Source organism: Sapajus apella, unplaced genomic scaffold (genome assembly GCF_009761245.1).
Source record: "Sapajus apella isolate SASKATOON/1434 unplaced genomic scaffold, GSC_monkey_1.0 scaffold4, whole genome shotgun sequence".
NCBI lineage: Eukaryota > Metazoa > Chordata > Mammalia > Primates > Cebidae > Sapajus > Sapajus apella.
The window spans coordinates 51,444,096-51,457,074 of NW_022436944.1; the positions used below are offsets into that span (position 1 = coordinate 51,444,096).

At 43.5% G+C, this 12,979-nt stretch overlaps 1 protein-coding gene and 1 long non-coding RNA gene across 4 annotated transcripts in view; one reads left to right on the forward strand and one right to left on the reverse strand.

Annotated features, from left to right (window-relative positions):
* The window catches only part of OSBPL10 (oxysterol binding protein like 10), a 336,422-nt gene that overhangs the window by 61,494 nt on the left and 261,949 nt on the right, over nucleotides 1-12,979 (reverse strand). For all 3 annotated transcript variants that reach the window (XM_032268463.1, XM_032268472.1, XM_032268480.1), the window contains one exon: nucleotides 12,141-12,295. In XM_032268463.1, coding sequence (XP_032124354.1) covers nucleotides 12,141-12,295 — 155 coding nt within the window. The remainder of the gene's footprint in view (nucleotides 1-12,140; nucleotides 12,296-12,979) is intronic.
* LOC116543139 lies at nucleotides 1,167-10,908 on the forward strand. The gene is made up of 3 exons (XR_004265486.1): nucleotides 1,167-1,180; nucleotides 8,468-8,475; nucleotides 10,827-10,908. It is a non-coding gene; the product is annotated as an uncharacterized LOC116543139 (long non-coding RNA).

Consider the following 12,979-nt stretch of genomic DNA (forward strand, 5'->3'; position numbering starts at 1 on the left):
TCATATCTACAAATAAAGATAAGCTAGGTCGGCCAAAGAACAATTCTAATAAGGACTTACTATTGAGTGCCAGGCATTGGGCTGGACACTGGAGATACAGGATCTCATATAGTGTTCACAGCATTTCCATTAGGAAACACCATTATTACAACCATTAATCATGCACGTGCTTACATTCTTACAGGGAATAACTGAAGGAGCTTGGGTTCAAAGTGCTTTGTCAGACTCCACAGCTGGGGCTCCAGAGAGGCATCATGCCAATCCCATCCCCCATCATGAAACAGCTTACAGAGACCAAAATGCTGAAGTGAAAAAAGCTTATTGACTTCATCCTCACCAACCTAGAAATGCAATAATTTAAAGGGCACCTCCCCAAAACAACCCTGGGACTTGGAAATTTTTAACTCACTTAACAGCAAATTATCAAAAACAGAATCTCTTGTTTTCACTATGATTTTGTATCTTATGTCCAAACAACTGATTGCTTCTTCAAGGAACTTGTATTCTCAGATGATAGAAACAAAAAGCTGGCTTTTGTGAGGCAGGGACTCTAGCTTATAAAGGCTTCTCATCAGCCCTAGTCAGTGACCGTCACGAACACCTGCTCCTCATGTCTGCAGGGCAGGAGAGTCCCCACTCATCTCTGAGAACCACTGATCCAGCAGAGCAGCATCTAAAATGGGCAAGGATTTTCCCACTGTGGGAATTTCTACATAATATTTCATTCTAAATAAAGGTTTTAGCACTACAAATTCATCATAATGGAATTTTTAATTAATTTATTTATTTTTTGAGACAGAGTCTCGCTCTGTTGCCAGGTGCCAGACTGGAGTGCAGTGGCGCGATCTCGGCTCCCCGCAACCTCTGCCTCCTGGGTTCAAGCAATTTTCCTGCCTCAGCCTCCAAAGTAGCTGGGCCTACAGGCGTGCGCCACCACACCCAGCTAATTTTTGTATTTTTAGTAGAGACGGGGTTTCACCATGTTGGCCAGGATGGTCTCAATCTCTTGACCTCGTGATCTGCCTGCCTCGGACTCCCAAAGTGCTGGGATTACAGGCGTGAGCCACCACACCCGGTCGGAATTTTTAAAAGGCAGGTAAACCTAAGTGTAAGTCCCTCTTGCTTCCATTTCTTTTCTCAATTCAATACATGAAATCAGTATCAATCAACTATAAGAAAAGTTCACATCCTTCAAAGGAGTAGTTTTCTCCTTGAATTACATCATATCTATATATATCTAAATATATAGATATTTAAAGTCAGAACTACAAGCTGGCTCTGTATTTTAGTACATAAGCTAGTAAAAAGAAGATATCTGGAATCTGAAACATTTTCCAAAAGATAATATCATTCATGGGGTTTCCAGAGTAAACTACAAAGCTATATTAAACTCATAATGTGAGCTAAATATATTTGCTGTAAATAAAGATTTGATCCTCTTACAATATTAATTTTTAAATAACAAAGTTATACATATTTCTTTTTTTCTTTTCTTTTCAAGAAAAGCAATTCTAATGACATGATCAAGAAAAATGTGAACGGAGATTTGGAGCAATCTAAAGAGCATTCCCATGGTTTGAAAGATTGACACACTGTTCTCAACTGCATTTAAGTTCATTTTCTAAAAAGTTACGGTTTCCTTCTCCTTAGCAAGGCTGGACGTCCACCACTCTTGTCATACTTTTTAGTAATGTGGTCATTTAATGGGACCACTAGGGCCAACAGAGAGAACCTTATGTGACATGAGGACAGTCCAGCGCAGGCCTAGCTGGCTTTGGATGGTGAATGACAGAGAAACAGGCAGAGATTGGGAGAGACGGGAACACACTGTCATCTGAGAGAGAGAAAGGACAGTGGTAACAGGGCACCACGTGACACCCGGCTACATGGGCACCTGATGGACTCCACTGTCCTGGCCCGGGCTGCTCCAGTATCTTTAGGGGTGAGGAAGGCCATGGTCCCAGGATGCCTGGGGACAGATGGACAGCCAAACAGCTGCTGGTACAGTACTGTCAAGTATTACAGAACAGCGATTTGAGCCCTACATCCGTAAGAACTAAAAAACACTGCCAGGACTTACAGGCAGTTCTATGGCTCACTCACTTGCTCTGTTTCTCACGCGCGCGCGCGCGCACACACACACACACACACACACACACACGGTCTTTCTCTCTCTACTGTCTCCCTAGTTGCTCACATGCGTCATCATTACCAAAAAAACTTTTAAATTTACAATTATTATTTTGCACACAGTAAGCCCCTGCAAAGCACAGAGCCATAAGCCATCTACAAAACTCAATTCGAAATACAAAAGGGATACAAGAACTCATCCATTCACTCAGCCAAAGCCCAAAGTAGATGTGAGAAATATTTTACTCTTTTCTTCCATAACATTCTTTCCCCAAGATCATAAATCTCTGCGCGTTGACTTTCTATCTTCAGAAAGTGAGCGTCATCAGGACTAGAAAATAAATCACTTTCAGGGTAGTCATTCATCTTGGGCAAATAAAAATATAAGCCAGGCAGATGGTGAAAAGCTCATTTATACTGGTATAATTTCATAGAACTAGGCTAGTGAGAAGGAAGCAGAGGGGAACTGTGAGATTTAGGGCCAGTTTAGAGGGTGAGGCTCAATACCCCCAATAACAAAATGCTAAAATTTTTCATCCATCGCTACAATCTCTTCAACTCTTCACCTCTGGTTCAGATCTGCCTTTTTTCCTTTGTGGCAACAGAAATGAATGGAAAAGAGAAAAGGGGAAGGAGGACGGAAAATTCAGACAAAACACTGCAGTGCCTAAAGCCCTTTTCATTCACCAGTTTCAAAGCGCCCAATCCTTTGAGTACTGCCGCAGGACAGGAGAGATTATACCGCTTGGTGCTGGGTTTTTTCATACGTCTCCAGCTCACAGTTGGCAAATCCAAGGTGGCTACCCCCCAGCATTCTGGCAGGCGTTGATGTCACAAAGCCTCACCAGCCGGGCAGGGAGGTGGGAGAAGGCAGGCAACATGGTGAACACTCCTAAGGCCGTTCTCGAAGACTCTCTCAGTACAGTGTCGAACCCCACTAAAAGCCCCAGCACATATCCTACTGGCCACAGAAAGGCATGATTTGGGACCTTCCACTACACTCCTCTCCTCTCTTATAAAAGCAACACCCGGCCAGGCGTGGTGGCTCACGCCTGTAATCCCAACACTTTGCAAGGCCAAGGCGGGTGGATCACAAAGTCAGGAGTTTGAGACCAGCCTGGCCAAAATGGCAAAACCCCGTCTCTACTAAAAGTACAAAAATTAGTCGAGTGTGGTGGCACACGCCTGTAATCTCAGCTACTTGGGAGGCTGAGGCAGGAGAATCGCTTGAACCTGGGAGGCGGAGGTTTGCAGCGAGCCAAGATTGCACCACTGCACTTCAGCCTGGGCAACAGAGCAAGACTCCATCTTAAATAAATAAAAGAAAAATAAAAGCAACACCCAGCCAAGAAGCAAAACCTTATTGTTGCCCACCAAAAAGGAGGAGACGAAGAGAAAAGCAATGGAGGAAAGAAAAACTTCTTGAAAAACAAGCATAAACCGAAATTAATCCCCTAAAATACACAGAAAAATATACTATCATGCCTTGCACTCAGAGAGCTCATGAAACTGTCAGAAACCAAGTCCAACAAGTTTTTTTTAAATGTGTGCAGGGCTTAGGTTTGTGTGTGATGATTACATTGTGACTTGCTAAGAACCAGAAGAAAGAGAGCAAAAAGATGCTATTTTGCAAGGCAGACAGCAGCTCCTAACCATAGGAGGCAGTATAGCCTAACAGAGAACCACAGAAGCACATCTTTAAATTCCATGTCATCCCACACATGGTCATCTCTACTGCTGCAGGCCACAGGTAGACCCACAGCCACACAGCACCAGGACCTACACAGTTTTAGGGTACTAACCTTGGAAACATCACTTGGCTAAGAGACAGGTGGCTCGCACCTGTTCTAATCTTGCTTCTAATCTCCAGTTACACAGAACAATTATAACATTATGAAACATGTACAGAGCTAATAAACTGGGTTATGAAAATCTGCTAAACTAAGGAAAGGCTCCATTCAATGCCCACTGTATAATAGGAGCTCAATTAATATCTGCTGAGTGAATAAAATTATTGCATAGATGAATAATCACCGTCTTACTCTACCGGAACACAGAACAAATGAATGAGGAAGCAGGAAATTTTTAAGCATAACAACAGTCTGGGCTGGGAACGGTGGCTCACACTTGTAATCCCAGCACTCTGGGAGGCTGCGGCAGGCGGATCACGAGGTCAGGAGTTCAACCAATATGGTGAGACCCTCTCTCTACTAAAAATACAAAAATTAGCCAGGCGTGGTGGTACGTGACTGTAGTCCCAGCTACTCAGGAGGCTGAGGCAGAAGAATTGCTCAAACCCGGGAGGTGGAGGCTGCAGTGAGCCGAGATCGCACCACTGCACTCCAGTCTGGGCGACAAAGCGAGACTCCATCTCAAAAAAATAAATAAAAAGAACCGTCTGACTGTTTCTGATTTTTCGTGAGTCCTGAGGGTCTGATGGCTAGGAGGCATATCTTCTACATTTGCCTGAAGGATGAATTACTTTCCCTCCAGACCAACAACAGCCAGAAGAGATTAAAAAAACATCTGGGTGATCAAATCATTGCTCATTCCTTTAGTGTCAGGATCTAAATGGAATGTCTTTGGCAGCCCTTCTAAAAGGTTATCATCAGAATTCTATCCCATGTGCAGGGACCCTCTCATACAGAAAAATAATTCCACATATAACTACAACCATTTAGCACCTATTAGATACCTGATCAAGGCCACTGGTGAGGAATAGACCAATTAATAGAAGGATCTTCTGCCTGGAGAGCTCCAGGACCCTGGCCATTGTGGAATCTTTCAGCATAGCAGCCTATGTAAGTCAAATGCCACTCAACAGGTTAAACTTACTTCTACTGGAACTCCCGGAAGCCACAGGGAAGAGCACAGAACAGAAATGAGAACAAGGGGGAAAGCACGCCTGCGGTCACGGACACTGCCAACAAACCTCATCGTTGACATTCATTCATTCAACACTTGGAGTATCTACTACGTGCACTGTACTTTCCTAAATACTCTGGAGTTTCCAGAGAAGAATCACACGTGGTGTCTTCCCTCAAAGAATTAGGTCTATGAGATGAAACAGCCAAGTTAGAAAAGCCTTGTGGGGCTGCATGAAGAAAGCCTACTTGGGGAAGATCAGGGGTATAGAAGACACAATCTATTACTACCCAAAAGCCAATACCCTCTTTTCCCTTGCTGACAAAAACCCAATTCTGGTCTCTCTAGGATCTGAGGTCCCTTTGATCTCAGGTAAGGCACACTCCACAGCTGGGGAGGGTGACTCGTGAAACCAGTGACCAGATATGGGTCTTGGAGTGGGTGTGTGATCTAGCTCTGGCTATGAGATAATAAGGGGAGTGTACTAAGGGGCTTCCCTTCCCAAATAAAAAGTGTCTTTTTTTTCTTTTTTTTTTTGAGATGGAATCTCACTCTGTTGCCAGGCTGGAGTGCAGTAGAGTGGCGTGATCTCGGCTCACCACAACCTCTGCCTCCTGGGTTCAAGCCATTCTCCTGCCCCAGCCTCCTGGGTTCAAGCCATTCTCCTGCCTCAGCCTCCTGAGTAGCTGGGACCACAGGCACCGGCCATCACACCCAGCTAATTTTTGTGTTATTAGTAGAGACGGGATTTCACCATGTTGGCCAGGATGGTCTCCATCTCCTGACCTTGTGATCTGCCCACCTCGGCCTCCCCAAGTGCTGGGATTATGGTTGTGAGCCACCATGCCCGGCCTCGAAAAGTGTCTTCAGAAGAGCTCCCATCCTTCCTTCTAAAGGTTATGTTGTGAGGATGCAATATTTGGGACTACAGCTATGATGCCACCACCCTGGAATAACAAGCACAAGGATAAACAGAAGGAGGGATGGAAGAAACTTGTATCTTTGAGGCCATCATGAGTTGGTGCACCAGACCAGGAACCACCTACTCCCAGAATTCTTTTGTGCAAAAATTTATTACTATTATTCTTTCTGAGATAGGATGTCACTCTGTCACCCAGGTTTGAATGCAGTGATGTGATCACAGCTCACTGCAGCCTCAACCTCCCAGGCTCAAGCAATCCTCCCACTTCAGCCTCCCCAGTAGCTGGGACTGTAGGCATGTACCCTCATAGCCTGGCTAATTTTTATATTTTTTTGTAGAGACAGGGTCTGTGTTGTCCAGGTTGGTCGTGAAATCCTGGCCTCAAGTGATCCTCCCGCTTTGACCTCCTAAAATGCTGGGACTACAGGCATGAGCCACCATGCCCAGGCTCAAATTTATTACTGTTTGAGCTATTAATTGTAGGGTTTGCTGTTATCTGCATCTTAAGGAATCCTACCCAGTACAGGAGCTGGTGTAGCATGAAGGAAAGAGCACTGGCTTGTGAGAAACAAAGTCTAGTATCAATTTTGTGTCAAACTAAGTTGTGTGACACGTGGCAAGTTCAACAACCACTCCAGTTTGGGGAGCGGCCATTTGACTTTTAAAGCCTTTTCTAAGATTTAGTGAATCAATCATGAGTCAAAGGAAAAAAAAAAAGTCTATTCTACAGATTTTCTTGGAAGGAGATGTAGTCTGTTTGATGATGAGAGATGAGGAGTGGAGTGGGGAAGGATAATCCTATCACCCACAAAATTTACTTGTAACAAACTTTAAACTTGATCAGTGATATTTCCTCTGCTGCAAGCATTTGGAATTAAACTCTGTGAGCTTATCACAGGATTCAGTAAAGTGACTTTCAATCACTATAAGCCAGTAATAGCTGCCTCACTCCTGAAACTGTTGACCACAAATAAATATGTGCCACATGTTTCAAAAAAACTTATAGGATTGAAACTTTAAAAAAATTATTTGAAGGATCAAAACAACATATTAACCTTGCTCATCTCTAAAAATTACCACCATCCCACACCTGATACATCTTCAACCAACATCTTCCTATACATTTAGGTATCGTGGGGACGAAAAATTAAAAAATGATAAAAGTGTGTTGAGGGGTGTGTGCTGGCCAGCCTTCAAGCTGAACATCAGAGGATTTCAAATTGACAGCTTTATGTGTTGTCAAGTAGTTCCAAAGTTCAGTGCCAAAATGACGATTCAACCAGGACGCTGAAAATTCCTGATGCGGAAGTCAGATAAATCTTTTATATCACTCTCCTCCTTTTATTCTTAAAACAATTTTTCTTCCTTTGGGAAGGGAAGATTAGGACAGATTTACTTGAAAATTCAATTACGCAATTTTTTAACCAAAGTCCACTTAGCTAACTCATATGCTGATACAGCACCAAGCACATAGAGATACTATAAGTTTTTCTATACTTCCCAGATTTGTGGGGTACAGGGTATGTGGTCTCTTGATAGCACTGTTACCACTGTAATCCAGACAACTAACGAGGCAAAGCTGCTAACTGGGACAGTCAACACGGGTTGACAGAAGTTGATGGTTTGCCCTTGAGGAACAGGCTTAGAAACCCTCTGTTTACGGTCTCCAGGGGCAGGGCTGACAGTCCTGATTGTCCTAAGGCCAGGGGCAGGTATCTGGGCACCAGATATTTACCTCAAATAATTAACACAACATTATTTTTCATTGCTCCCCCTTTCCACCTTACCCATAAAAAACATAAGCAAGTTTTTAAAGTTTACCAAATGCTCTTCAACTAGTGAATGGATAAAGAAACTGCAGATCCCACGGATACTATTCCATGCAAAAGGAATGCGTTAGTATGATTCACGTAACATGGATGAATCTCAAATGCATGACGCTGTGTGAAAGAAGCCCTACTCAAAAGGCTATATCCTGCATTTATATGACATTCCGGGAAAGACAAAACTATAGGGACAGATACTAGATCAGTGGTTGCCAAGGGCTGGGGGCAGATTTGACCATAAAGGGACATGAGAGAATTCAGGGCAACAGAACTGTTCTATACAGGTTGTGTATTCCTCACCTGAAATGCCTGGAAGCAGAAATGTTTTGGATTTTGAATTTTCTTCAATGGATTTTCTTCAACATACCACTTGGGCATCCCAAATCCAAAAATCTGAAATCCAAAATACTCCAAGGAGCATTTCCTTTGAGTGTCATGTCAGCCTTTAAAAAGTTTCGGATTTGAGGGCATTTTAGATTATTTAAATGTAGGATTAGGGATACTACTTTGATTCGTTAAAACTAAGAACCTTGCATTTCAAAATGGTGAATTATGTTGTTTGTGAATTACGCCTCAATAAGCCTGAGTTTTAAGAAAACAGTTAAGGTTCTGTCGCTCAGATATGTCCTCTGGAAGGTAGGTGTGCATGGTCACGTGTGAGCTCTGTCATTCAGGATGGGTCTCCTCATCGCCCTGGGCTCTCCTGTGCCCAGAGCCCAACCAGACACAGGAGTGCAGAAAACAGAAACCACTCCAGGTGTTGCAGTCAGAAAGGAATTTGATATGGGAGTTAGCTGCCTGTAAAACTATTAAGAAGACTGGAGGAGCAGACATCGGGAACCCCTTAGATTTTTTTTTTTTTTTTTTTTTTTTTTTTTTAGACAGAGTTTCACTCTTGTTGCCTAGGCTGGGGTACAATGGCATGATCTCAGCTCACTGCAACTTCTGCCTCCTGGGTTCAAGTGATTCTCCGGCCGCAACCTCCCAAGTACCTGGGATTATCGGCATGCGCCACCACACCTGGCTAATTTTGTATTTTTAGTAGATACGGCGTTTCACCATGTTGGTCAGGCTGGTCTCGAACTCCTGACTTCAGGTGATCCACCTGCCTTGGCCTCCCAAAGTGCTGGGATTACAGGCGGGAGCCACTGCACCCAGCCTAGACTTTTAAATTCAAGGTCACAACATTGTAGGTGGCTGTGATTCAGAGGCCAAGAAGCTGCTGCTGTTGTCGCAACAGATTCCCACGCCCAGGGAGGTGAGACTAAGGCCCAGAACGATGAGCGTGGCCACCACAACTGCCTTTAAACACTCCGACCTCCATGCCACTGCCTGCCAGCAGCACAAGCAGGAGGAACTTGGTCTTCCAAATCTCAACAAATGCATCTCATTGTTATGTGTTCAGGAATCAGACTGTAAGAAAGTCTGGGACATGCAGCTGTTAGGTTTCCAATCTCTCCAACCAAGGAAGCGGAAAGAACGTCAAGAGAGCTTGGTCCGCAGTATCCACTCCAGTCACAGTCCTTCCTGTCCTAAAGCAATGCATGACGAAGCGGCACGCTGGAAACCTTTCTCCATCTAGCCTTACATTTCAGATGGTGCTGGAGAGTTGAAAAATTGTTCTACTAATAGGTAAAACCAAGATCCTACCTCATTTCATTATGGAAGAATATTTCATTTTCACATTTAGTTAGCTCTTGCCCCAGCAGAATAAGATTTTAAGCCACATTTTACAACAGAGCCCACCACAGCTCTCTAACTCATGTAGTAAATACATACTGCTCTTTGAGCCTTCATTCTGCTGGGAATTAAACAGACTAAGCTTCAAAATGCATTCTTGTTTCAGATGTAGGTTATTTTATGGGAAGCCAGAACCAGCAGAGGGCAGGTACCTTTGGTATCCTGCTTACCCCGCCAAAGACCTGATATACTCTAAACACTAAACCAGAAGACAATAGTTAATTTAACTAAAAAAAAGTTTCGGATTTGAGGGCATTTCAGATTTCGAATGTAGGATTAGGGATGCTACTAATAGTGTCCCTAATAAGGACCACAATAACCACACTTCTGAAAGTTACCTTCCCAATGACCACTCACACAACTAACTATATTCTCTAGATGAAAAGGATTAAGGACCTGCTCCTAAGGCATTCTTGGCCTTTACGAATTTCACTTCATTCTATGTAGCGTTATTCCTCCACGTTGTACAGAAAGGAGGCAATAGCAACATTTTTTTTTTTCTGAAGAAAAACTATTGTGTGGATGTCACTATTTCTTTAACTATTAAGACAAAAAATGTGACAAAGCGCAATGGCCTAAGAACAAAAACAGTGTCCAAGCTATACTAGCTGTTTGGGTTTTGAAAATCATCTGCCAGAGAACTCACTGGAAAAAATGAGGGGAGGCTTTGCAAAAGAATTCTAATTTGCCCGTCTCTGAAAACCACCAAAACACCAACCTGCCCCATAAAGTTCTCACTGCTACAAGGGATCAAACAAAATCTTATCTTGCTCTAATTTTAATTCCAAACAATTAAGGGCAAAATGACAACTAGAAATTAATGACTGTCCCTAACTTAACGAAAAAAGCTCTGGCCAGTTCTTCTTCTTCAGGATATATTTTTTCTAAGTTGAACTTGGGAGTTACTTATTTATTTATTTTTGAGACACAGTCTAACTCTGTCACCCAGGCTGGAGTGCAATGGCACAATCTTGGCTCACTGCAACCTCCTTCTCCCGGGTTCAAGTGATTCTCCTGCCTCAGCCTCCTGAGAAGCTGGGATTACAGGTGTATGCTACCACACCCGGCTAATTTTTGTATCTTTAGTAGAAACAGGGTTTCACCACGTTGGGTAGGCTGGTCTCAAACTCTTGACCTCATGATCCGCCTGCCTCGGCCTCCAAAAGTACTGAGATTACAGGCATGAGCCACCACGCTCAGCCAGGAATGAGTTATTTCTTACAGACAATCATATACTATATTTTTGCCAATGCTACTGACTGGTAAGGCAAAGTGGGCAACAGTTTTGTGTAAAAACAACAGACCTGGCCTCAAACCTTGGGGTCAGAGGGAGCACCTATCAGAAAAACACTAAGAGGATTTACAAAGTCAGAAATAGCACAAGCCCTAATAAGTAAGTTAATTACGTGATAGCCCCAGTTAGGTTTTGCCCAAGAATGCTCCTAGAAGGAAGGAACCAAAAAATGATTACTAAAGTTCTAATAACTCACTTCTCTACTGCTTACACAGTCGCCAACTTACCTTCTAATTCACCTACACGTCAGCTGCAAGTGTTTCTTGACCCTGAAGCTCTTTGTACCTCCAGGGTAAATGGCTTTCAAAAATCCACAGCCACTATTCACTTCAGACCCTGCTGACACCCCTTAAAGGTGCCAATGACATTATTTGTAGGCAGGCTAATCTGACTTTATAAGAGCTATGCTACTAAATCACTGTCAAAGAATATAATCCTATGCTGCTTGGAGAAAAATTTCCATTGATAACCAAGACCATTTGATCAAAGAGGCTGCCTTGGGGCTTTCAACCTTATCAAATAGATCTTGCGAGTGTTCTACAATTTTCAGGCTAAAACGATTTCAATTGAAATTAAGAACAACCTCTAACTCGTGGTTAAAGGAGGCCTCCGCCCCGGTCAAGAGACTATGTCAAGACTGTATCATGTGCATCAAAAGAAAAAGTAAACCAGAAATGGACTCAGGACACAAAATAAAATTGACACGAGTAAACACTGCATTTGACTACCCTTCAGCTGCCACTTAGAGGCAGAGTTAGGAGAGTCAAGCTGAGGGCAGATGACAGAGTCCATGCAGCCTGCTGGAGCCTGGCTGGTCATCAGGATCTGCAAGGACCGCTTCTCCTGGCGAGGCAGCGCATAGCCTCTGCGCCCTGAACCTGGGCTGCGGCACAGTGCCCCAAAGGAGTCTTGGCCATGGCCCCACAGATCCTGGCCTGGCTCAGGAGCATGCAGAAGCCGAGCATGTGAGGCAAGAGCTTGTATCAGCAGGAACCACACGAAGAAGCCATTATCCAGGGGAGTGACATGATATATTGTAACTGCTCCCACCATGTCAATAGTCATCGTTTTAATGGATCTGTTAGAATTTCTCCCACTTGAAGTTAAAATGACTCCCATTTCAATGAAAATAGGAGAGTCTTCATTCATAGGATCACAATTCACCCAAAGCAGCTGCCAGACACAAGAACGAGAGAGGTGCCAGGCATGCACATAGCTGATTTTGTCTCTCCAGGCAATTCTTCCCTTTTTTAATTTGTCTCCTCTTAAAAGAAAGAGATGAGCAAGTTACAAATATAATTACTCTATTTCTGAACAAGCGATAACACAGGCCATGAACGCACAGAGAGGAATGCACGCTTACCTCTGGCTCTGGCTGTGAGGTTTGTTCATCTTCAGTGGAGTTTGGTAAAATTGCCCAGGTTATGTTGGCACTGGCTGATGGCAAAGAGCCAAGTGTCCCATTTTTCAGCTGCTCTGTGGAATGTGACTTGGGCCCGTGCCATCCCAGGATGTTTTCTGAAATAAAGACCTAGAATGATGCCAAGTATTTTCCAAATTAAACATTTATAGCTCATGAAATATTCGTACTCACTGTAGGAAGAGTTGAACTTGGGAGTGATTTATTTATTTTTGAGACAGAGTCTCGCTCTGTCATCCAGGCTGGAGTGAAAAGGGCACGGCGGGCTTATTATGAATGAAGTACCAAGAGCAGGTTCTGACCGTCTGTTTATGAGCTAGTTTCTGTATAATATCAAGCCCAGAATTATCACAGGCTGTTTCACTTCCCAACAGGGGACAAAAACAATTGCTATTTACCAAAGTCAAATAAGGGCATTTCTCTTGTGTTTTTTGTTTTTTTTTTTTGTTGTTGTTGTTGTTGTTTTTGTTGGTAACTTTTAAAAATATTTCTAAATACTTACAATAAAAAGTCAGATTCTGCTGGGCCCAGTGGCTCACACCTGTAATCCCAGCATTTGGGAGGCTGAGGCGGGCGGATCATGAGGTCAGGAGATCAAGACCATCCTGGCCAACATGGTGGAATTCCATCTCTACTAAAATACAAAAATTTAGCTGGGCATAGTGGTGCACACCTGTAATCCCACTTAATTGGGAGGCTGAGGCAGGGGAATTGCTTGAATCCAGGAGGCAGAGGTTGCAGTGAGCCGAGATCATGCCACTGCACTCCAGCCTGGTGACAGA